At 40.7% G+C, this 23,631-nt stretch overlaps 1 protein-coding gene across 1 annotated transcript in view; it reads left to right on the top strand.

The window, feature by feature from the left end:
• Window positions 1-23,631, top strand: part of LOC140732659 (dynein axonemal heavy chain 8-like) — a 704,719-nt gene that overhangs the window by 225,625 nt on the left and 455,463 nt on the right. Inside the window, exons 39-43 of the mRNA XM_073055352.1 lie at window positions 2,641-2,802; window positions 6,252-6,476; window positions 8,675-8,847; window positions 12,357-12,535; window positions 20,588-20,775. Coding sequence (XP_072911453.1) covers window positions 2,641-2,802; window positions 6,252-6,476; window positions 8,675-8,847; window positions 12,357-12,535; window positions 20,588-20,775 — 927 coding nt within the window. The remainder of the gene's footprint in view (window positions 1-2,640; window positions 2,803-6,251; window positions 6,477-8,674; window positions 8,848-12,356; window positions 12,536-20,587; window positions 20,776-23,631) is intronic.

The raw sequence follows: 23,631 nt of genomic DNA, 5'->3' as shown, positions 1-23,631 counted from the left end.
CATATGTTTTCTGAATAATGGCTTTGTCACATTTAGATATTAAAATATCAAAGTTTATACTTGTATGTTCTAGCATTAAAAGGAATTTAGATTTATGACAAGAAAACCCACAAGCTTTTTAGCTTGACACTTTTTATCAGAATTGCATGTAAGATAGAAGTCAATAACTTTTTCCCCATTACAGAGGTAGGAAAATAGTGGAAAGAATGAGACTACTGTCAGACAACAAGATACCATTCACTTTAATATTTCTGTTATACTTTATTACATACCTTTTTGTTTTCTCTTACTTTGCCCTTTCATACCTCCATACTTGTATGAAAATTGTGGCAAATTGTGTACTTTGTTCTCTCATGTGGGTATCCAAAGTTTGTTGGTAAAGTTGGTTATCAGGCAATGCTGCACTCAAATGACGTCATTCACAGACCGTAGGGTTTCACTCTTCAGCACTTGCCCAGCAGCCAGCACTTACAGAAGTATCGCGGGAGACTGAAACATCGAGACAGTGGGCACGGCTGTCGGTGGCCTCTGTACTTGAGTGTTCCCTCTCTCTTCCCCCCTCCCACTCTCCACCCCTCCCTCTCCCCCTCCATCCCCTCCCACTCCCCCTTCCCCCTCTCCCCCTCCCCCCTCCCCCCTCCCTCTCCCCCTCCCTCTCCCCCCTCCCTCCCTCCCACTCTTCCCCTCTCCCCTCTGTCATCCTCTTAATGTCAGCAACTTCAACAGTACTGCTTTGAATGAATTATGTAGTGAGGGAAAATTTTGCAATACCTGGTGTTCGAGGTGCTCCAAAATGTACAGTGATCCCTTTTATACAAAAATTGAAGACTTTGGCAATTTTAGTGGCCTACCAAATCGAGGTGGAGTATGAGTAGAAAGCTCTGAGATTAGCCAAGCTCTAAAAGGGAGACAGTGGGTAAACGAGCCAGAGTTCTCAGAAAGAAGGTCTCTTAGACACAAGTTTCTCAAAGGCTACTTCAAACACTGTGGGCAAGGTTTTAGCCACAAAGCGTCACCTGAACAATTCCATCCAGATCTGAGCTGCAGATATTTATTATGCCTTCCAATTTGCCACTGCATCAGGAAGGTTCTGGAGGTTGTCCACTGAAAAAGAGAGGCAAATTGACATCTTTTACATGAGTAGAGAGCCGCAGCTGGTCTTTCTCGAGTCCACCTGGTAATTGGTTATATCTCCTGTGTATGACCACAACTACAAAATTACTTAAGTGCATACAAGTTATTGCAAGAATCATTTCTGTTGTGGCAATCAGCTGTGCTTTCTATATTCTGCCGACCCTGCTAGACTAACAAGTGGTTATTGGGGATCAAGATTACAGCAGGGAAGATTATTTGTGGCTTTTTTTGCAGTCCTTCATACTAGCTGTCATGGAAAGACCAGCATTTATTGCCAATCCTTAATATTCTACGAGTAAGTGATTGTGATGCATCTTCTTATCAACTGAGTGACTTGCTGAGCCTTTTCAGGTTCCAGTTATGAATGTCACGTACCTTGAGGAAGATCTTTGTTCACATCCTGGACAAAACAGATAAGGAAAGAAGACTTGTTTCCAAGAACACTAGTGGACGAGATATGTTTTTCCTACACTCTAGGAAAAGCAGTCATCAATGCCAATACCAATGTTTTTGACTTGCTGAATTTAAATTCTTTAGTCATCATAATAGGATTGGTTCTCATGATTCCAGATCATCAAGTGGAGTAACTATTTTGTTCTGCTTGTAATAATTTTAATAGATTGGTAGAAATAATTTCTACCTGCATGAGGATTAGCATCCATGACATACAGTCATGACCTAGATATAAATTGCATGATATATGTTTTCTATGTTAATAATAAGTTCAGTGGTTGAGAATGGATTGCTTAAAAAGGATGATGGAAGATGATTTAGCAGGGGGTCTCCAAATGGAAGAACTCCTGTGTAACACGGGACAATGACATGGATGCACAGTGTATGCCACACTGACTCGGAGCACCTTGGGAAAGCGTTCACAAGGTTTCAAAAATGTGGTTCTTCATCCTCTGCAGCACAGTTGGATATGGGCAGTGAGTCTGGTTTGTCAATGATATTCATATCACATAAGTGCGTAAAGTAAAGGTGTGAAATCTTTACTGCAAAGGAAAAGATAGTATAGTGGTTGATGGTAAAGTGCAAGGGAGTTAAAATAAATTTTTACTATTTCACATTCCTAGCACAGACATTATAAGTTGAATGTTCACCTTCTGATGCAAAGAAATAATTTTTTTTTGACTGATAGAAATCAGCATATGTTTCCAAAATATTCTAAGCATTTCTTTCATTTATTTGTTCATTGATGTGGCCTTTATTGGCAATGCTACAATTATCCCTGAATTGAAGATGCATTTAAGATCCAACCACAAAGGTGGGACGATGCCACATATAAGCTTGAATGGGTAAAAGTGACTGATTTTCTGTCTTGAAGGACATTAGTGAATTAATGAATTTATTTATTTAATATTCCAGTGGTTTCTTGGTGAAGTTAGCATTCTCATATAATTATTTTAGAAAATGTTTTAGATCCTGTTGTCACTAGTTGCGATATTAACATTAGTAATGATGGAACCCAGTAACTTTTCATTAATCTTTTTATTTAACTTGCAGTTGAATACCCCAGTAATTGCTAAGGGCCCCGTTGAACTATGGTTAAGTGACTTACTGCGTGTCCAACAAGCATCGTTACACACTGTGATTAAATTAGCATACTACAGTTTCAGTGAACCAGAATTCCAGCTGATACCGTTCCTCTACGAGGCTCCTGGTCAGGTAACGGGATATGGATAATTATGATTTTGTTTTACTAATTCAACCTTATCAAGCTCTTTGAATTGCTTAGATTGTAAGATACAGATGCAAAGACTGTAATGCATTGTTTTTATTGAAGTTTTCTGTATAATTCATGTTCTAAAACACAGCATTTAGCCTTAATTTCTGGGTAGGGAGTCTGAATAGAAGGTTATTGTTAACTTACAATGCACTGGATGTAAGAGTATGGGGATGAACAGGATAATGAGCAGAGGGTGGTTTTCAATGAATCAGATATATTAACAAGTTTAATTATAGGCTACTAGAAATTGAAGTTGAGCTAGTACCGTTTAGAAATGAAGGTTTGAAATGGCTTTATTTTAGCTTTCAAGATCATTAATTGAATGTACAGTTAAATTGTGCAAGTTTTTTCATCTGATGAATTGGGTGAATACTGGAGATTACAAACTAAACTTGGGACATTATGAGTAACTGAAGATATAGTGGACAATGATGATAATTATCACAGATATGAAAAATAAAAGGCTTATGGTGAGAGGGCAAAACAGCAATACTGTTCTAATAAAAAAAACTAGGTTTTCTGTCCTTTCCTAATGTGCCTTCTTACAACCTCCTAGAAGGAAAACAAATCCTCAGAGATTTGTCCAAGACTACTGTTGGAGGCAAGGGAAGAGACTGGTGGGCTCTGCATGAGAATTTTGCATCTTTATGGGCCTTGGATCAAATGCCAGTTGACTGGAGGGCTAAAGGGAGAAATAATGTGATGATGAAATGGGCTGAGAACTTGCAGATGGAGTTTGGTTCTGATAAATGTGAAATGATGCATTTTGTAAGTACTCATAAGGCCAGGATGTACTGTAGGCAATGTTCTAAACACTATAGTGTGCAGGTTCCAAAATCTTCGTAGCTGGCAGCACAGGAAAATAATGTGGTTAAGAAGGAATATGTGTTGCTGACCTTCAGAAGATTGAATACAAGAGCAGAGTGGTTATGATCCAACTTTATAAAATATTCATCAGATCCCAACTGGAGAACTGCATCCAATTCTGTTCTCCATACTATAAGGAATATTTAATAACACTGGAGAGTGTGCAGAGGAGATTCACCAGGATGCTGTCTGGGATAAAATATTTTTGTTCTGAAGAGGGACTGGAAAGCCTGGATCTGTTTACCCCGGAGTGGAGTGGGTTACGAGCTGACATGATTAAGGTGCATAAAATTATGAGTGGTATCAACAGATTAAAGTGCAGTAATCTTATCCATCAATCAGAGGTGAATAAAACTAAAGGACATTGAGGATAAAAGGTAGGAAATCTCAGAAGGACTATGTTCACTCAGAGTGATGAGTATCTGGAATGTCCTCCTAGAGAGAGTGGTGGAAGCAGAATAGCTGAAAGGATTTGAGATACTGTAGATCCAGAGAAGAACTTGAATTGCCTTGGTATTGAAGTCTGTTTGCAAAGTGCTGGAAGATTCAGATTCAGTTTATTGTCATTTAAAAACCTGATGCACCATCAATAACTCGGAGACGGGAAGTGAATGATAGGCTTTTATTAGCAGCAAAAGGGGGAACGACATCTCGGAGACTGAGGGAGGAGCAGTGCCCCGATAGCCCTTATACAGGGGTCTGTGGGAGGAGCCACAGGAGCAGTCAGCAGAGGAGCGTATCCAGACAGGTATACATAGTTTACCACAAAACCACAAATGCAATGCAGTTAAAAAATGAGACAACGTTCCCCCAGAATGATATCACAAAAGCACATGACAAAACAGACTACACCAGAAAATCCACATAACATTTGGCAATCCCCAATCCAGAGTCCGGAGAGGCTGCTGCGTATTAATATCGCACTACCATCTTAGCACGTTCCCCGGAAAGGAGCTCCAAATCCACCAGACAAAACAGGACCAAAAACTAAAGCTACAAGACCTGCACAAAACCACATAGTTACAACATATAGTTACAACAGTACAAACAATGCCATAATTGATTTAAAAAAAAAACAGACCATGGGCACGGTAAAAATAGTCCAAAGATATTAAAAGACTATAAGTTCGAAAGAAACCACCACACAATTTCCACAAGTCCTCAGGGTCCTGATAGACTCGTCATCCCATGCCAGCGGCAGAAGGGAATACCCCCGCTATGGACTTCCACGGCGCTGCCCGACCCAGCCTCGCAGACGCAGCACACAGTGAAAGCTCCGTCGAACCCAGCCTCGCAGACGCAGCACACAATGAAAGCGACCTGACCGCAGCGGTCTCCAAGTCCGTCGAACCTCCGAGCCTCCGACCATCCCCTCCGGCACAGCTTCTCCGAGCACCATCCTTTGCCGAGCGTATTAAGAAGGCCCCACCAACGGCCACCAGCAATGTGACCCCGAGGACTGGGGGCCTGTTCTTCTCAGCAGAGACCCGGACCTCACAGCAGCAGCGGCAATGAAGAGGACCTTCCTGGAGATTTCCAGATGTTCCTCCGTGCTCCCACATCCGTTTTTCATCAGATTAGGATTGCACACTGCTTCCCGCTTAACAAATAACATATCAGCTCCGGAGTGGCTGCTGCAAGCTGCGTCGTGCCACCATCTTGATTTAATAATAATAAAGATGGAGTTAATACAGATGGATTCCCACTGGTTGGCATGGATACAGTGGGACAAATGCTCTGTTTCCATGCTGTATGACTTTGTGACTTCAGGAACTAATCTATTTTTCAAATAATCATTTTTTTCTGATGTACTACTCAGTAGCCACTTTATCAGGTACACATGTACACGTCGTTAATGCAAATTTATAATCAGCAAACATATGGCAACAACTCAATGCATAAAAACATACAGACATGGTCAAGAGGTGCAGTTAATGTTCAGACCAAACATCAGAATGGAAAAGAAATATGATCTAAGTGACTTTGGAATAATTGTTGGTGCCTAACAGGGGTGGTTTGAGTATCTCAGAACAGCAGATCTCCTAAATTTTCACACGCAACTGTCTCTAGAATTTATAAGAAAGGTGCGAAAAATAGAAAATACCCAGTAAGCAGCAGTTCTGTGTGCAAAACCACCTTGTGAATGAGAGAGGTGAGAAGTAAATGACCAGACTGGTTCAAGCTGACAGAAAGGCGACAGTGACTCTAATGGCCATGCGTTACAAAAGTGGTGGGGAGAAGAGCTTCTCTGAACACACAACATGTGAAAGCTTGAAGTGAATGGGCTACAGCAGCAGAAAACCATGAGCATACATTCAGTAACCACTTTATTATGTGCAGGATACACCCAGTAAAGGGTTACTGAGTGTATATTGTGTGCAGGATGTACCTAAAGGGTTACTGAGTGTATATTATGTACAGGATGTACCTAAAGGGTTACTGAGTGTATATTGTGTGCAGGATGTGTTACTGAGTGTATATTATGTGGATGTTATATCTGTGCCACCTTTTTCCCTTACAGGTTGGAATACTAGCAATCCAAATACTTTGGACACGGGATTCAGAAGAAGCACTTAACATGGCAAAAGATAGCAAAAAGATCATGCAGGCAACAAATCAGAAGTTTCTGGATATGCTGAACTCACTCATCAGCCAAACTACTCATGACCTGACTAAGTTTCAGAGAATCCAGTTTGAAACTCTTGTTACCATCCATGTTCACCAGCGGGACATTTTTGATGATTTGGTAAGATGAAAGAACTTACATTTATTTGTATTTTAATTTCAATTTGCTGGACTCTATCCTTATGCTTTTTATCAATTATAACTGTCTTTCACAGTTTTGGACTGCAGATATTGTTCCATTGGGATTAATATAATTCTGGCATCCTTCAATGCCTGTTATTTAAGAATTTCAAAGGAAACCTTGTTCCTGACATCTCTTGCTCAGCTCATTAACTGCCACTATACACATCTCCAACAATGTACTGGGGATTTATTCTGGAAATTCCTTGAGTAAGCGTTAAGTTCTATTCTTCTATATCACATCTTTTGTCAATATGAGATAAAACAGTTGATGTACAATCAAGTTGACAAAAGTCAAGAAAGAATCAAAAGACTGCATTAAGGCAAAGTGTAACTGGCCAAAGATGAGCAATAGAATTGCTTACGGAGGACAGAGCTGTATTTAACATAGAAGAAAACCTAGTTGTCTTCTGAAGGCATATCAACAATTAGCAAGTAGCAAAAGGAGAAATAGTTCCAGTTAGGGACTGAGCAAATAATCTGTGCACATTGTCGAAGAGAAAGGCTGGAATGTTTTGCTAACAGAGAGATTGTGTTCCTAGGAAACTTTCTATATCACAATTTTCTATAACGTGAACCTCTTTATCTTGCTGAATATATGTTTCTGTGGAATGTTTTTTTCATATTTAAGTATTTTACCAGTGATGACAAAGTTATTTGTCATTTGACAGCTGAAGGCAATGTTAAATTTGGGGGGATGGCCAAGACATGCAAAAGAAACAACAAATTTTTGCCTTTTTTTTTGGTGACTCATGTCAATCCGGTTAGCAACCACAGCTGAATCTCTGCAGTACACGGACATTTGAACAGTTGTCTCAGAGTGCAGCACTGCTATGCTCCTAGTCTATGGACCACTCCCTCTGTCATGCAAGGGTTATGGATTAGTAAAGGGTTTGGAAAGGATGATATTTAAATATTGGAGATCTTGGGAGAAAGGTAGTGAACGAGACTCAGGGAATAACGGGATAAAGCATGGGGATTTGGTGTAATTAGAGTAAAGGCAGAGGGATTTTACTTTAAGGAGCTGCCAATGGTTACTGTGACTCCCCACAATATAGCATATCAAAGAATTAATTAATTTATTTCCTACATAAATTCCATAGAGGCAAATTTTGTTCTGTATTGAAATTTTTGTATAGTGATTTGTGAATACTATAATGGGGAATTTCTCTCACTTGAATAGCCATAATGTGGGTGTTGTCTGTTTCAGTCTTTGCCAAAGAAGAGAAGTCTGCCAATATTTTAATCTAAGGGCAGACAATAATGGATAAAAACTTTTGATTAGTCATTAGAAAAGATTGCTTGTTTATAGTAACTAAGTCAGCTGATCTGGATTGAATTATGAAAGAGCTCTCAAAGTTATTTAATAACCTATAGTGATGGGAACTACCAGAGGCCTGTGGAATGGGAAATGTGACACTTTTACAAAAGAATGATTTTGGATTTACCAAGCAACTATAATCTTGGATTTACTGATCAATTTTAACCTTGGTGGTGCACATCAACTTGACTACATGACACCTTTGATGTTAAAGAGCAGGAACAAATGTCTTGGCAAAATTCCTCTGCTGCAGGCAAAACAAATTCTCCACTATACCATAGGTATTGAATAGAAAATATAATATTAATTTGTAATGTTATGGTCCTCACATTTGTTATAGCGGGGATGGTAGTGAGGATAAGCTCCCAATTAAATGCTTCCAATGGCGTGCATCTCAGATAGCCTCTGACAACCAAGCTCCTGGCTAGACATGTGGTTTAGCTACCAAGCCTGGTGGAACAGTTTCTACTGACAGGAGAAGAGGTAAAGGTGGGTCACTGGTAAACTAAAACTAGCTGCTTCAGGCAGATAGGGCTCATCAGCTGTGGTTGGTAGCTCATCTTGGAGAAGGAAGACTGTGATCTCAAATCTCCACTACCTTGCTGCTACACCCAGTCCTGGGGAAGGCTTTGGGAATAAAAGCCTGGAGCTGGCAGTCCTAAGTTGAATTCAACGCTGACTGGTAACCTCTGTGATGCCTCAGAATTGGTAAATTATATGTTTAAATTTAAAGTACTGTATTTGTATTAATGTCTATTTTTTAAACATTGTGTTGTTACATGAATATTTTACAGGATAATTTTTCCATGTTCCTGTAGGTCAAAATGCATATCAGAACAGTGAATGATTTTGAATGGTTGAAACAAAGTCGCTTTTATTTCAAAGAAGATGCACAAGAAGTAAGAGTGAATATCACTGATGTGGAATTTATCTATCAGAATGAATTTCTAGGCTGCACAGATCGTCTAGTTATCACACCTTTAACAGACAGGTGATGCTGCAGCTTTGACACTTCATTTTAAAAAATTTATTGTGCTATAGGAGTGATAGAGTGATTGAAATGTACACACGTGCTGTATTCTCCACGCCATTGCCATCACCCTCCACCTGGCCCTAACCCACCTGGGACAAAAAAGACACATACATTCGGATGCTGTTCATAGACTTCAGTTCAGCATTCTACACAATCATCCCTCAGAAACTGATTGGAAAGCTGAGCCTCCTGGGCCTGAACACCTCCCTCTGCAACTGGGTCCTGGACTTCCTGACTGGGAGACCTTAGTCAGTCCGGATCGGGAGCAGCATCTCCAACACCATCACACTGAGCACGGGGGCCCCCCAGGGCTGTGAGCTCAGTCCACTGCTATTCACTCTGCTGACCCACGACTGTGCTGCAACACACAGATCAAAACACATCATCAAGTTTGCGGATGACACGACCGTGGTGGGTCTCATCAGCAAGAACGATGAGTCAGCATACAGAGAAAAGGTGCAGCGGCTAACAGACTGGTGCAGAGCCAACAACCTGTCTCTGAATCTGAACAAAACAAAAGAGATGGTTGTTGACTTCAGGAGGGCACAGAGAGACCACTCCTCGCTGAACATCGACGGCTTCTTGGTAGAGATCATTAAGAGCACCAAATTTCTTGATGTTCACCTGGCAGAGAATCTCACCTGGTCCCTCAACACCAATTCCATAGCAAAGAAAGCCCAGCAGCATCTCTACCTTCTGCGAAGGCTAAAGAAAGTCCATCTCCCACCCCCTAACCTCATCACATTCTACAGGGATTGTATTGAGAGCACCCTGAGCAGCTGCATCACTGCCTGGTTCGGAAATTGCACCATCTCGGATCGCAAGACCCTACAGCGGATAGTGAGGTCAGCTGAGAAGATCATCGGGGTCTCTCTTCCCGCCATTACAGACATTTACACTACACACTGCATCCGCAAAGCAAACAGCATAATGAAGGACCCCAAGCACCCCTCATACAAACTCTTATCCCTCCTGCCATCTGGGAAAAGACACCAAAGCATTCGGGCTCTCACGACCAGACTATGTAACAGTTTCTTCCCCCAAGCTATCAGACTCCTCAATACCCAGAGCCTGGACTGTCACCTTACTGCCCTGTTGTCTTGTTTATTATTTATTGTAATGCCTACACTGTTTTGTGCATTTTTTGCAGTCCTGGTTAGGTCTGTAGTCTAGTGCAGTTTTTTTTCTGTGTTTTTTACGTAGTTCAGTCTAGTTTTTGTACTGTGTCATGTAACACCATGGTCCTGAAAAAACATCTCATTTTTACTATGTACTGTACCAGCAGTAATGGTCTAAATGACAATAAAAGTGACTTGACTTGACTTGAAGTAGCCCAGATCAGTGCTTCAGACCCACAATCCAATCCCCATGATCAGCAGTTCTTCCCAAGTCAGCATGTTCTTTTTACACCCAGTTCTTCACAGAGTTACCCAAATGTTTCTAACCAAGATTTGTTATAATTGATATAATTAATTCATTAATAATGATTCAATTTATATTTTAGCTTTATATGCAATTTTTTGAAACTAAACTTCTGTATTTTAATGTTCCTTGAAATCTTAAAGCTCATTGGATCATGATTTTCCCCAGCTTTGTGCCACGTAACTACTTGGTTCTATCCTTTCTTGATTCAGAATGGATTTAACCACTTATTGAACTTACCCATGATTTGTTGTAATTTTATGTTTCTATCTGCACTATTCCCATTAATTTATGTACCATTGCAAAAATATTCATTTGGCCTCTTTTGAGTCCTCCCACTTACTTCAAATCAAAGGTGTAGCTATCGACATTTCTATGGCCCCTAGCTATGCCTATCTTTTTGTTGGCTATGTAGAACAGTCTTTGTTCCTAACCTACTCTGACACTCCTGTCCAACTCCTTGCTTGCTACATTGACAACAGCATTGATGGTACTTCTGCATTCCTGTGGAATGGAACTAGTCAAAATTTCCACCCTTCATACTTCAAATTCGCTTGCACAATTTGTGACACCTATCTTCCTTTTCTAGATCTCTCTGTCTTCATCTCAGAAAACAAACTGATATCTAATATAAACATATGGACTTGCACAGCTACCTCAACTACAACTCCTCTTCCTACCAGTTTCCTATGAGGGTGATATCCTTTTCTCAGTTTCTCTGTTTTTATTTGTTCTCAAGATAAGGATTTCCACACTAGGACTTCTAAAATGTCCCCTTTCTTTGGGCAATGTGACTGCCCCTTGACCATAGTTGATGGAAGCTTCACGCACATTTCTTCTGTTTCTTGCACATCTCCATTCTTCACACTTTCCAGACATAATAGAGATAGATATTTATTGGTCTTCACTTTTTATTTCTCTATCCTATACATCCAAAATATTATCCTTCATCACATCCATCAACTCCAACGGGATCTTGTCACTCTCTACCATTCCACACAGGACCTCTCTTCCTTTAGTCACCTTTACCATCCCATCCCCACTCTCATTGCCAGGGGCCATCACCCTTTCCAATGTGATTCCATCTGTCCATCACCTACGTTCCTATCCACCTGGGTTTCTTCTCCTTGATTCACCTATCCCCGCCCACATCTGGCCCCACCTGCTAATCATGGCCTTCTCATATGTTGCCATTTATCATTGCCAGCTTCTTTGTCACCCTTCCCTGTATATCCCGGCTATCTTCCCATTACACTCTCAGTCCTAATGTACAATCTTGACCTGAAATATTGACCATCTCTTTGCTTCCACAGATGCTGTTTGATCTATTGTTTGCTTCCAACGGTTTGTGTTTTGCCTGAGATTCCACCAGCTTATGCATCTGTCAAACATTTTTAACTTTTAATAATAAAAATAGCTAGTATGTAAGATCCATACTAAGATCCATAATCAAAAATCTATCCATTTCATGCTCATACCCATTATTTTCCTTGTTACAAAATTTGTCTACAAAGCTTCTGTTGCTTGGGTGCTGAAGGTGTTGAATATTTCCACTATTGCAAATGACATGTAGACACATTTTGCAGAATAAAGGAACTTATGCAGGAAAAGACTAGTTGACTATTCATGTCAGCACCTCCCAAAAACTCACCATAGGTTAATCCTATTTCCTGGAACTTGCCAAGCAAACTTTGCCACTTTGAGTACTCATTCAAGTCAAGTCAAGTCACTTTTTATTGTCATTTCGACCATAACTGCTGGTCCAGTACACAGTAAAAAAAAGACAACGTTTTTCAGGACCATGGTGCTACATGAACAATACAAAAACTACACTGAACTACGTAAACCAACACAAAAACTACACTAGACTACAGACCTACCTAGGACTTAGTTCCTAAGCTTAGGACTTAGTTTCTAAACTTGGTGAAGGTTTCTGTCTCCATTATCCTTAAACTATTATCCATGATTATCTACCTGAAGGACATTTTAACATTTGCCTGAGAAAAGTTTTGCTCTTACTTACGGTAAATTGTTTCTGATTGTAGATGCTACATCACTTTAGCTCAGGCTTTGTGGATGAACATGGGAGGTGCCCCTGCTGGACCTGCTGGTACTGGCAAAACCGAGACTGTGAAGGACATGGGCAAAGCTCTTGGAAAATATGTTGTGGTGTTCAATTGTTCAGATCAAATGGATTTCAGAGGTTTAGGGAGGATCTACAAAGGTAAGAATCAATGAAAATGCTGAGGTAAATAAAATGATTGCAGCATTAGAAGAATGAAAAATGTGCATTGGAAGACACCTTTTCCTGCAACATAAGTACATGGAGAGAAATTATTAACCTTTGCTGATAGTTTTACTTATTTTTCTAGTGCACCTAAGCAGATGAAGAGCATTATATAGTATAGCTGGGTAATTGTGAGATAGGTGCCAATATATAGAACAGCTTTGCTAGAGGAGTAAAGGTCTTGGTCAGACATCTGGGATTAGTGTCTAGGCACATAGCCACTGGTGCATTCGGTGTCCACAGTTGATTGTTTCTATCATAAGGGGTGAAAACTGACTTCTAGAATCACAGAATCCTACAGCTTGGAAATATACATTTTGGCCCAACTCATCCGTGCTGACCAAGATTCCCATCTAAGCTCGTCCTACTTGTCTGCATCTGACTCATAGCAGTATAAACCTTTATTATCCATGGACCCATCCAAGTGCATTTTAAATGTACTTGCCATAACCACTTCTTTTGATAGTAGTTTGTTCCATATAGAGCACCACAACACAGTACAAGCCATTCAGCCCATGATGTTGTACTGTCCTTTTAACCTGCTCTAAGATCAATCTAACCCTTCCTTCCTCCATAGTGCTCCATTTTTCAATCATCCATGTGCTTAGGGTTTCTTAAATATCCCTAATGTATCTACCTGCAACACCACCACTAGCATGACGTTTCATGCACCCACCACTCTCTCAAGTAAAAGAAAACTTACCTCGGATATCCCCCCCCATACTTTTCTCCAATCAACTTAAAATTATGCCCCCTCATATTAGACATTTCCACTCTGGTGGGGGGTGGGTAGTTTCTGGCTGTCTACAAAATCCATGCCTTTTCACATCTTGTTCACCTCTATAAAGTTGCCTGTTATTCTCCTTCATTCCGAAGAGAAAAACCCTAGCTTGCTCAACCTATCCTCTAAGACATGCTCTCTAATCCAGGCAGTGTCCTAGTAAATATACTGAGTGTGGTCTAAGCAGGGTTTTCAGATATGAAACACTTCCTTGCAGCTCTTGAATTCAATCATCCAACTAATGAAGGCCAATGCAGCATACATCTTCTTCACAACAGTATCAGCTTTTGTGGCAACTTTGAGGGAGCTATGGATGTGGACCCCAAGATCCCTCTGTTCCTCCACACTGCTAGGAATACTACCATTAGCCCTGTACTTCAAAGTTGACCTTCCAAAGTGAATCACTTCACACTTTTTTCAATTGAACTCAATCTGCCACTTCTCAGCCCTGCTCGGCTTCCTGTCAATATCCTGTTATAACCTTCTACATCTCTACCAACCTTTGCATTATCTGCAAACTTATTAACCTACTCTTCCACTCCTTCACCAAGTCATTTTCTAAAATCACAGATACCTGCAGGACATCACGGGTCACCGACTTCCAGGCAGGATATTCTCCATCTACCTACAGGACACCATGGGTCATCAACCACCAGGCAGGATACCCTCCATCTAAAACCAGCCTTTGCCTTTTATGGGCAAGCCAATTCCAAATCCACGTGGTCAGGTTTCCCTGGATATGATTCCTCCTGACTTTCTGAATGAGCCCGTTATGAATTTCTCACCATGAAGTTCACGCATGCTGTCTCTGTCACTTGGAATCCTCTTGGAGACTGCAGAGTGCTGAAACATCCAAACAGTCCCAAGCTTCCACAGTCACCTGTATGTTTCAATCTCCCTTGTCACTGTAACTGGTGAACAATGGAAGCTTTTATTGGTGAAATAGAATCAAACACGAGTTTCCCACACACTGCCTCTGACTCCCAGAATCCCCTCAGAGACCGTGGAGCACTGGAACACCCAAGCGATCTTCAAAAGGCAAATCACAGCCTATGACAATTCCAGAATCACATCCAAGATGAAAAACAAATGTAAAAGACACAAAAGAAGTGAAATAATATGGTTTCATGATCTATTTCAGGAGATGTCGACCAAAGGAGTGTTGTACGCAGGCACCATCTTGAGCAGGTTTATCTGTGAAATTATCCTATTATTGCCTTCACTGGTACACGGCACATACAGCCATCCAGTGTCTACTACCCTTGAGGTCCTGCTGCTGAGTTCCCTACTAGCTTCCTATATTCTCTTTGCAGGAGCTCATCTCTTTTCCTACCTATGTTGTTAGTTCCAATATGTACCCAGCACTGATCCCTGTGGCACTCCATTAGTGACAAACCTCCAGTCAGAGAGGCAACCATCTACTACCATTCTCTGGCTTCTCCCACAACTTACTACCTCATCTTGAATGCTGAGTGACCAAACCTTCTTGACTAACCTCCCATACAGGACCTTGTCAAATGCCTTGCTAAAAGTCCATGTAGACAACATCCACTGACTTGCCTTCATCCAGTTTCCTGGTAACATCCTCAAAAACTCTAAGATTAATTAGACATGACCTATCATGTATGAAGCCATGCTGACTATTCCTAATCAGTCCCTGTCTATCCAAATACTTACATATCTGGTCTCTTAAATTACCTTCCAATAACTTGCTCACCACTGCTTTCAGGCTCACCGGCCTGGAATTTCCTCGTTTATTTTAGAGCCTTTCTTGAACAGAGGAACAACATTGGCTATTTTCCAATCCTCTGGTGCTTCAGCTGTTGCTAAGGATGCTTTTAGTATCTCTGCTAAGGCCCCAGCAATTTCTGCACTTGCCTCCTGCAGGGTCTGAGGGAACACCTTGTCAGGCCTGGAGATTTATCCACCCTAATTTGCCTTAGGACAGCAAACACCTCTTCCTCTGTAATCTGTATAGGGTCCACGACCTTACTGCCATTTTCCTCACTTCTGTAGACTCTGTGTCCATCTCCCGAGTAAATACAAATGCAAAAAAAATATCCATTTAAGATCTCCCCATCTCTTTTGGCTCCACGCATGAATTTCCATCCTGATCTTCCAGAGGAAGATGTCCCTTGAAATTCTTTTGCTCTTAACATATCTGTAGAATCTTTTAGGATTCTCCTTCACCTTGTCTGCTAAGGCAATCTCATCCCTTTTACCCATCCTGATTTCTTTCTTAAGTGTTCTCTTGCATTTCTCATACTCCATAAGCACCCCATTTGTTCCTCCCTGCCTATACTTGATATGTACCTCCTATTTTTCTCTTAATCAGTGCTTCAAAATCTCCTGAAGACCAAGGTTCCTTGCATCTTTAATCTTTACTTTTTATTCTGATAGGCACATACAAACTGTCCTTTGTCCTTTTAAAATTTCATTTTTGAAGGCCTTCCACTTACCAAGTACACATCTGACAGAAAACAACCTGTCTCAATCCACATTTGCCAGATCCTTTCTGATACCATCAATCAGAATTGGCCTTTCTCCAATTAACAAATTTCAGGACATACTGTATGCCAGTGATATTAAACCTGATTCTGATTCTTTATCAAGCATTATCAATATCCCTTGACATCCAGGATTTCCTTGATTTAAATCCTTACCTTTCACCCATGCAGAATATTTTGGTCCTAAACTCCCAATACTTAACTTTTATAGATTTCCACATGTTGTACCGCTGGAGCCCTTGAAGAGTAGGGGTCTGCTAAGAATAAACCCAATGCTAAAGAGTGGTACCTTCCTTTATTGATAGGAATTGATTCAGTGAACCAACAGCTTCTGATATGAACACTTCACTGTAGTTGAAAAGCCTATGAACAACATATGAGAGCCACTTTGCCACATGCCCTGTAGTATTTAAATATGCCTGTGATCCACCACATGCAAAAATACCTTTATGTAAATTATTAAATTCTGGCCTGTTACTATTGCTGTCATTCCAAATAGAAACGTTTCTCACTTTACAATTCTCAATTTATCTTCAGTCATCAATGCATCTGTTAGATGACAATTAATGGAGTTCTCTAGTGACTGTACATTTGCTAACAACATACTGAGTGGAGGAATTTTTGACCCTGCCATTTTAGTCTGGCTTGGAGTCCTCCTCTCCTTCCTCTCTTCCGGCCATGGCGATGTACAAAGGATACCTTTGTTCATTGAAAGGTGCCATACGTACATTCCTGAGAGTTGAGTCATTGAGTCCTTCAGGAGATCATAAAATTCTTTTAGATAGTTAAAATATTTTACTTGAAGAGAAATAACAGGCTGCAGATTACTTGCAGCAGTAATTCAGAAGAAATATATCTAGAAGTTTTGTGAGCTGCTTGCAGAAGTTGCCGTGTATCACCTGACATCAGTCTTAAATTCAACAATTCAAGATGGCCTATCTCTCCCTTAAAGACATCAGAAAATTTTGCTTCCACCACCTCTGAGGAAGAGAATTCCCAAGGCATGACCCTTTGAAAGAAAAAAAATACTTCTTAAATGTTCAGCCCTCTTTTATTTTTATATAGTTAGCCCTAGCTTTAATTTCTTCCAGAGAAACATACTCTCCATAACCGTTCTGTCAAAACCCCATTGAACCTCTTGTTTCAGTTAAATCATCTCTCAGTCTTCAAAACTCCAGCAACTAAAAGCCAAATCTGTTCAATATATCCTTTAAAGATAACCTGCTCATTTCAGCTTTTAGATTAATATATATTTTTTCTGAACTACTGTACATTCTTTATACAATGCTCCAGGTGAACACTCAACAGCTGCGGCAGGGCTTGAATGCTGTTACCTCTTACAAAGTGAAAACAAGTGACATAGGTGATAACAAGGCTTCACTCCCAGATGAGCTCAATGCCTTCTATGCTCATTTTGATCATCAAAACATTAAGGAATCTTCACGAACTGCCACAGCTCTGATGACCCTGTGATTTCAGTATTTAAGGCCAATGTGAGGGTGGGTGTACCCTGGAAATCATCCAGGCCAGATGGGGTAACTGGCCAAGTATTAAGGACCTGTGCTGATCAGCTGGCTGGAATTCACTGATATCTTTAACCTCTCGTGTTGGCGGTCTGAGGCACCCACCTGCTTCAAGTAGACTTCAACCACACCAGTGCCCAAGAATAGCATGGTAAACTGCCTCAGCGACTATCATCCAGTAGCACTTGCATCCACTGCGATGATGTGCTTTGGGAGGTTGGTGACTAAACATAACATCTCCTGCCAGAGAAGTGACTTGGATCCATTCCAATTTGCCAACTATCACAACAGGTCCACAGCAGATTTCACCTCATTGGCTCTTCACTCAACCCTAGAATATCTGGACAGCAAAGGTGTATACTTCAGGCTGTTCTTTATTGAAAAGCTCAGCATTCAATACTATCATCCCTTCAAACCTAATCAATAAGCTTCAAGACCTTGGCTTCAACACCTCCTTGTGCAATTGGATCCTCAGTTTGCTCACTTGCTGTCCCCAGTGGCAACAACATCTCCACCATCTCCATCAGCAAAGGTGCGCCATAGGCTGCATGCTTAGGTACCTGCTCTATTCACTTTATACTTATGACTGTGTGGCCATGCGCAGTTCCAATGCCATATTTAAGTTTGCTAATGATACTACTGTCGCTGACCAAATCAAAGGTGGTGATGAATCAGCATATAAAAAGGGAGATTGAAAGTCAAGTTGAATGGTGCCATAACAACAACCTCTCACTCAGTCACCAAGAACAAGGAGCTGATTATTGACTTCAGGAGCAGGAAATTGGGTCCATGAGCCAGTCATCATTGGAGATTCAGAGGTGGAAAGTGTCGGGTACTTTAAGTTCCTTGGTGTTATCATTTCAGATGATCTGTCCTGTGTCCAGCATGTAAGGGTCATTACGAAGAAAGCACAGCAGCACCTCTACTTCCTTATAAGTTTGTGAAGATTCAGCATGACAGCTAAAACTTTGACGAACTTTGATAAATACATGGTGGAGAGTACAGTATATTGACAGGTTGCATCACAGCCTAGTATGGAAACACCAATGCCCTTGAATGGAAAATCCTACAAAAATTAGTGGAAACAGTCCAGCCCATTATGTGTAAAGCCCTCCCCACTATTGAGTACATCTACATGGAGTGCTGTCGCAGGAAAGCAGCATCCATTCTCAAGGCTCCACACCATCCAGGCCATGCTGTCTTCTCACTGCTGCCATCTGGAAGAAGGCACAGGTGCATCCAGACACACACCATCAGATTCAGGAAAGTTATTACCATGTTCAAGGACTCTACCACATGTTCACAATATTTATTGTTTATTTATTATTAATTGTTTTTCTTTTGATGTGCACAGTTTGTTGTCTTTTGTTCATTGGTTGTTTGTACTGTTGAATGCGGTCTTTCAATGATTCTATTATGTTTTTTGGATTTTCTGTGTATGCCCACAAGAAAATGAATCTCAGGGTTTTATATGGTGACATATATGTACTTTGATAATAAATTTACTTTGATCTTTGAACTCTGTCCAATGCCATTTACTACTGAAGACTAACTTCGCTACCTTTATATTCAATTCTTAAATCAGTAAGCAATAATATTCTGGAAAAATAACAATATACAATAATAATAAACAAATAATAAACTTTTTTTGTTGTGTTACTCAATAAATGACTATGTTTTGTTTGTATACTAGCCTTTTATGAATCATGAGCTAGAACTTTCAGATTCCACTGCATCTCAGGGCTTTGAATTTTCTCACCATTTAGATAGTTTTTTTATTGCTTTGCCAAAATAACAATTTCATCTTTTCCTGCATTGTACTCCTTTTGCCAGTTTTATGCCACTTAGCTGATCTATCTGTATCCATTTGCAGCTTCGTTTCCTACCTTTCTTGTGTCATCAGCACATTTATCATTCATCCCTTTGCTGCCTTCATTTCAGTCACTTATTAAATTGTAAAATGTTCAGTCCCCAGCACTGATTCTTGTAGCACCTGAAAATGTGGAAAATTGTGCCAGCTTAGCTACTTATCACGCAATCAGTCTTCTCCTACCCAATCAATCTTCTCATACTCACAACCTGACCAATGAATAAATCAAAATTGTGCGTCTGATGTACCGTAGATTCCGGACTACAGAGCGCACCTGATTTTTAGCCGCTGGCACTAATTTTAGAAATAAAATCATTTTTTTAAATGTAAAGGCCGCACCGGATTTTAGGCCGCACCGGATTTTCGGCCGCAGGTGTCCCACGTTGTAATATGAGATATTTACACAGAAAGATATTACACGTGAGGATTTTTTTAACTTTTAATTAAATCCATATGGTAACAAAAACAAATACATATTGCAAATGCTTTTTTTCGAACCGTGCCCGTACGCGGCTACTTTTAAATATACGTTGCGTATACTTCTTTACTGAACAACATTCCAATATCTCCTAACGACTGGTAAAAAATATATATACTGCAGCCTACCAGGAAAAGTTATTGATACCTTTAACTTAAAAGCAGAGTTCGCTCGGATCCAAAGCCGCTCGCGTAATCCGCTCCCCCCTCCTTTCCGTTTCATCGCAAACGGCATTTTCCCACAAGACGCCGCGAAACCGGGTGTGTCGTCATAGCATCCCGCGATGTAGTACAGAAAACAAATATAGTTTAAACTAAGAGGGTAGGTAGCACAATGCTTCGAGTGTTTTCCATGTTGATGAGGGTGAGTACAAATGACTGATTTACAATAATTTAATTGTGAAAGTGCGCTTGATTTATCGTACAATTTCATTGGACCTCTGTGAACTACTCATCAATTTTATTGGTCTACTGTTACGAGGCAAAATGTTTACGAGGCGGCATGAAAAAAACCTTGCATTAGCCGCATCGGATTATTGGCCGCAAAGTTCAAAGCTGTTCAAAATGTGGGAAAAAAGTAGCGGCTTAAAATCCGGAATCTACGGTAATCTAATTTGGTTTAATCTGAATTGTATATTGACCAACACTTAAAGTTTTGATATTATCATTTATAATTCTTTTTCAAGTGTTCATATCCTTTCATCATATTTTCTTGTAAATTAGTAATCTGTTAAAATGTTAAAAAAAATCTGATGTGCATCATGCTGCAGATTTTGATAACTATATATATATATTAATTTTGCCCCATTTTGATTGAAATTTGCCTTTTAGGTTTGGCACAGTCTGGATCCTGGGGTTGTTTTGATGAATTTAATCGCATCGAGCTGCCTGTATTATCTGTGGCAGCACAACAAATTTATATTATTCTTATTGCACGGAAAGAAAGAAAGAAAATATTTATCTTCACTGATGGAGATAGTGTATCACTTAACCCAGAGTTTGGCATTTTTATCACAATGGTAAGAAAGAAAAAAGGCAGTTGTTATGAAGTTGGATTGAGTTTGAATTGTCATTGTCTATTTCAGTAGATTGTGACTTTGAACAATATTGTAAAATAGATGATATGATGTTAGTCGGCCAGTTCATGTCTTTTCTGATTTATGTTTTTTAATGCATTGTGAAACAACGTATCAGTTCTGGTGTCCCCATTCTAATGAATCTTATAAGATCTTGTGAATTTTAAAGTAAGTTTCACTTTCATTGTCTAGTGCCCTTGTGGAAACACTGGGCACAAGAGAAAAGCAAACCTCTAATAATAAACAAGCTGGTATGGATATTCTGTACATAAAAGTACTCATCGAAGCTGGCCTGCACTGTGGGCTCACATCCGTTTGTTTAAATGAATAGTATTGAAATGTGTGAAGCTTGTAGTTCATCCCACCTAAATCCTGAGCCTCTGTACAGAGTCTCACAGAAACAGTGCGGTTATTGCTAATTCAATTTCAGGGGTTTATTTGACCTTGGGTGGAGATACCAATTGGGGATGGACACCATGATCTCAACCTGGGCAATTAGAGCAGGAATTATGGTAGTTGGGATGTGCCAACCATTAACAAACTCATTTACAGCATGATGATCTCAGAGTAAAAGAGAAGAATCATGTTGCAACTTTTTCACAGATTGTGGCAGGCTCTTCAACTAATACTGGGCCATGCCTTTTGCTCTGGTAAAGGTCAATTCTGTATTCAAAGCTCATTCCATTTGTGGTACAATTTGATTTCTCTGCAGATCACTTAAAAACCTCAATGTGCAAGGAAAGCTGTAATGTTACCCATGCACAGAGCTGTCAGTTGCATTTAGCAATCAATTTGCAGTTAAAATTCAATCATGTGGTTTATATTGATTGCTAGTTCCAAGGGAATTGATGGCTGAGACAGGAGGGGCAGGAGAGTAGATTGGAGAGGAGTGTTAAATCTTTCTCTTATCTATCTCGATGTCTGGCATTGAATATCCACCTAGAATAGCCCCTGAACTGACAAGAATCAATTCTGTTATTGGCTTGGGAATCACATTCAGACTAGGTGGCTGAAAGCTCACAGGTTTCCTTTCTTGAAAGGATAAAATAGGATAGATTTTATTTTACAACAATTTGTAATTCTCTCTTCGCTGCTGCTGAAAATATGTTTTCTTAAATCCCAGTGCTATTTAATTACTTGAATATAAATTCCCCAGCTGTAAGACTGATACATGAAATGTCTTTGGATCAATGTCCAGAGCGCTAGCTTGTAGTTGAGTAAATGAAGTACCACACTGTGGATTACCCTGAGGTTCAAAGGGGTTTGGTTGGCACTTTGGTAATTATTTGGAAGTGGGGAATGATTACTAAGTTGTACAGAAACAGGCCATTTGGTTCACCACATCCATGCTGACCACTATTTATTTATATTAATCCCATTTGCCAGCATTAGGCCCATAGCTTTGGTGATTCGAGTGCTTGTGAGGTTTCTAAAATGTTGTGATGGTACCTGCCTCCACATATACCTATCTCAGGCAGCAGATTCCAGTTTCCAAATTTCTGTATGAAAATAGACCTGTCAGCTTCCCTCTAAACCTCCCGTCTCGCAGCTCAAACCTATGCCCTCTTGTTTTAGACATCACCATCATGGGAGCAAGGTCTTTAATATCTGCCCAATCTGTCCCTTCAGGATCCTGTGCACCAGAGTATACAATCCCAACCTTTCCCATCTCTTCTACTAACCTCATTTTAGGCATCAAAGTGCAAAGACAGCCTATGCACAAAATTCAGGAACACCTGTCCCTAACGATCCCCAGGATATGTGGCTGGGCATCAAGGCTTTTCTAACTACACAAGGAAAAATGGCATAGACTATACCAGTGCGCCTTCCGTCCCTGGCCCTCTAAGCAAATTTTATGCACACCTCGAGGCATGCAGCACAATGAAGGCCACGAAAGCTATCCCCCTTCCATTTGAGCAGCAATTGCCTGTGCCAGTAGCAGACGCGAGAAGGACCCTGCAGTGAGTCAGCCCCCATAAGGCTGCTGGGCCAGATAATATCCCAGCCTGAATACTCAGGCTCACTGGAATATTCACACCAGCTCACTGACGTCTTCACAGACGGCTTCAACACATCACTCACCCAAACCGTTGTCCCCACATGCTTCAAATCAGCGACCATTATCCCTGTACCAGAGAAGTTTACACCTTCAGAACTAACTGGAGGCACTGATGCCAATCCTCATGAAGCACTTCGAAGGGCTGGTAATGGCACACAGCCAAAACTCAAGTTCTGCCACTCGCCAATATGCTTACTGACAGAACCTCTCTATGTACCTGGCCCCAACACACCTAGAAAGCAAGGACACTGATGTATAATGCTCTTTCTGGATTTCAGTTAGGTTTTCAGCACTACTGTCTCACAGACCTTGGCGAACAAACTTCTACTCCTCCGTCTAAACACACCATTGTGCAGCTGAACATTGGACTTTCTAACCAACAGTCCTCACATAGGATGCACAACTGCCCCTCCCTCCCCATTATCCTCAACATGGGATCCCCCCCACCTCCCAGGGCTGCGTGCTGAGCCCACCTCTGTACATTCTGCTCACTGACGACTGCACGGCCAAACACCGAGTAATCACATTGTCAAGTTCGCTGTTAACACGACAGTGCTGGGACTCACCACCAGCAGCAACAATATGGCCAACAGAGAGGCAGAGGAATAGCTTGAGGCCTGGAGCTAGGCAAATAACCTCATCCTCAATGTCAACAAGACAAAGGAGATGGTTCATCAACTTCAGGAGAACTCGCACCACTCACACTCTTAACATTGGCAGCACAGCAGCGGAAACTGTGA

The sequence above is a fragment of the Hemitrygon akajei genome, chromosome 9 (genome assembly GCF_048418815.1).
Source record: "Hemitrygon akajei chromosome 9, sHemAka1.3, whole genome shotgun sequence".
Taxonomy (NCBI): domain Eukaryota; kingdom Metazoa; phylum Chordata; class Chondrichthyes; order Myliobatiformes; family Dasyatidae; genus Hemitrygon; species Hemitrygon akajei.
This window is presented reverse-complemented; position numbering and strand designations above follow the sequence as displayed.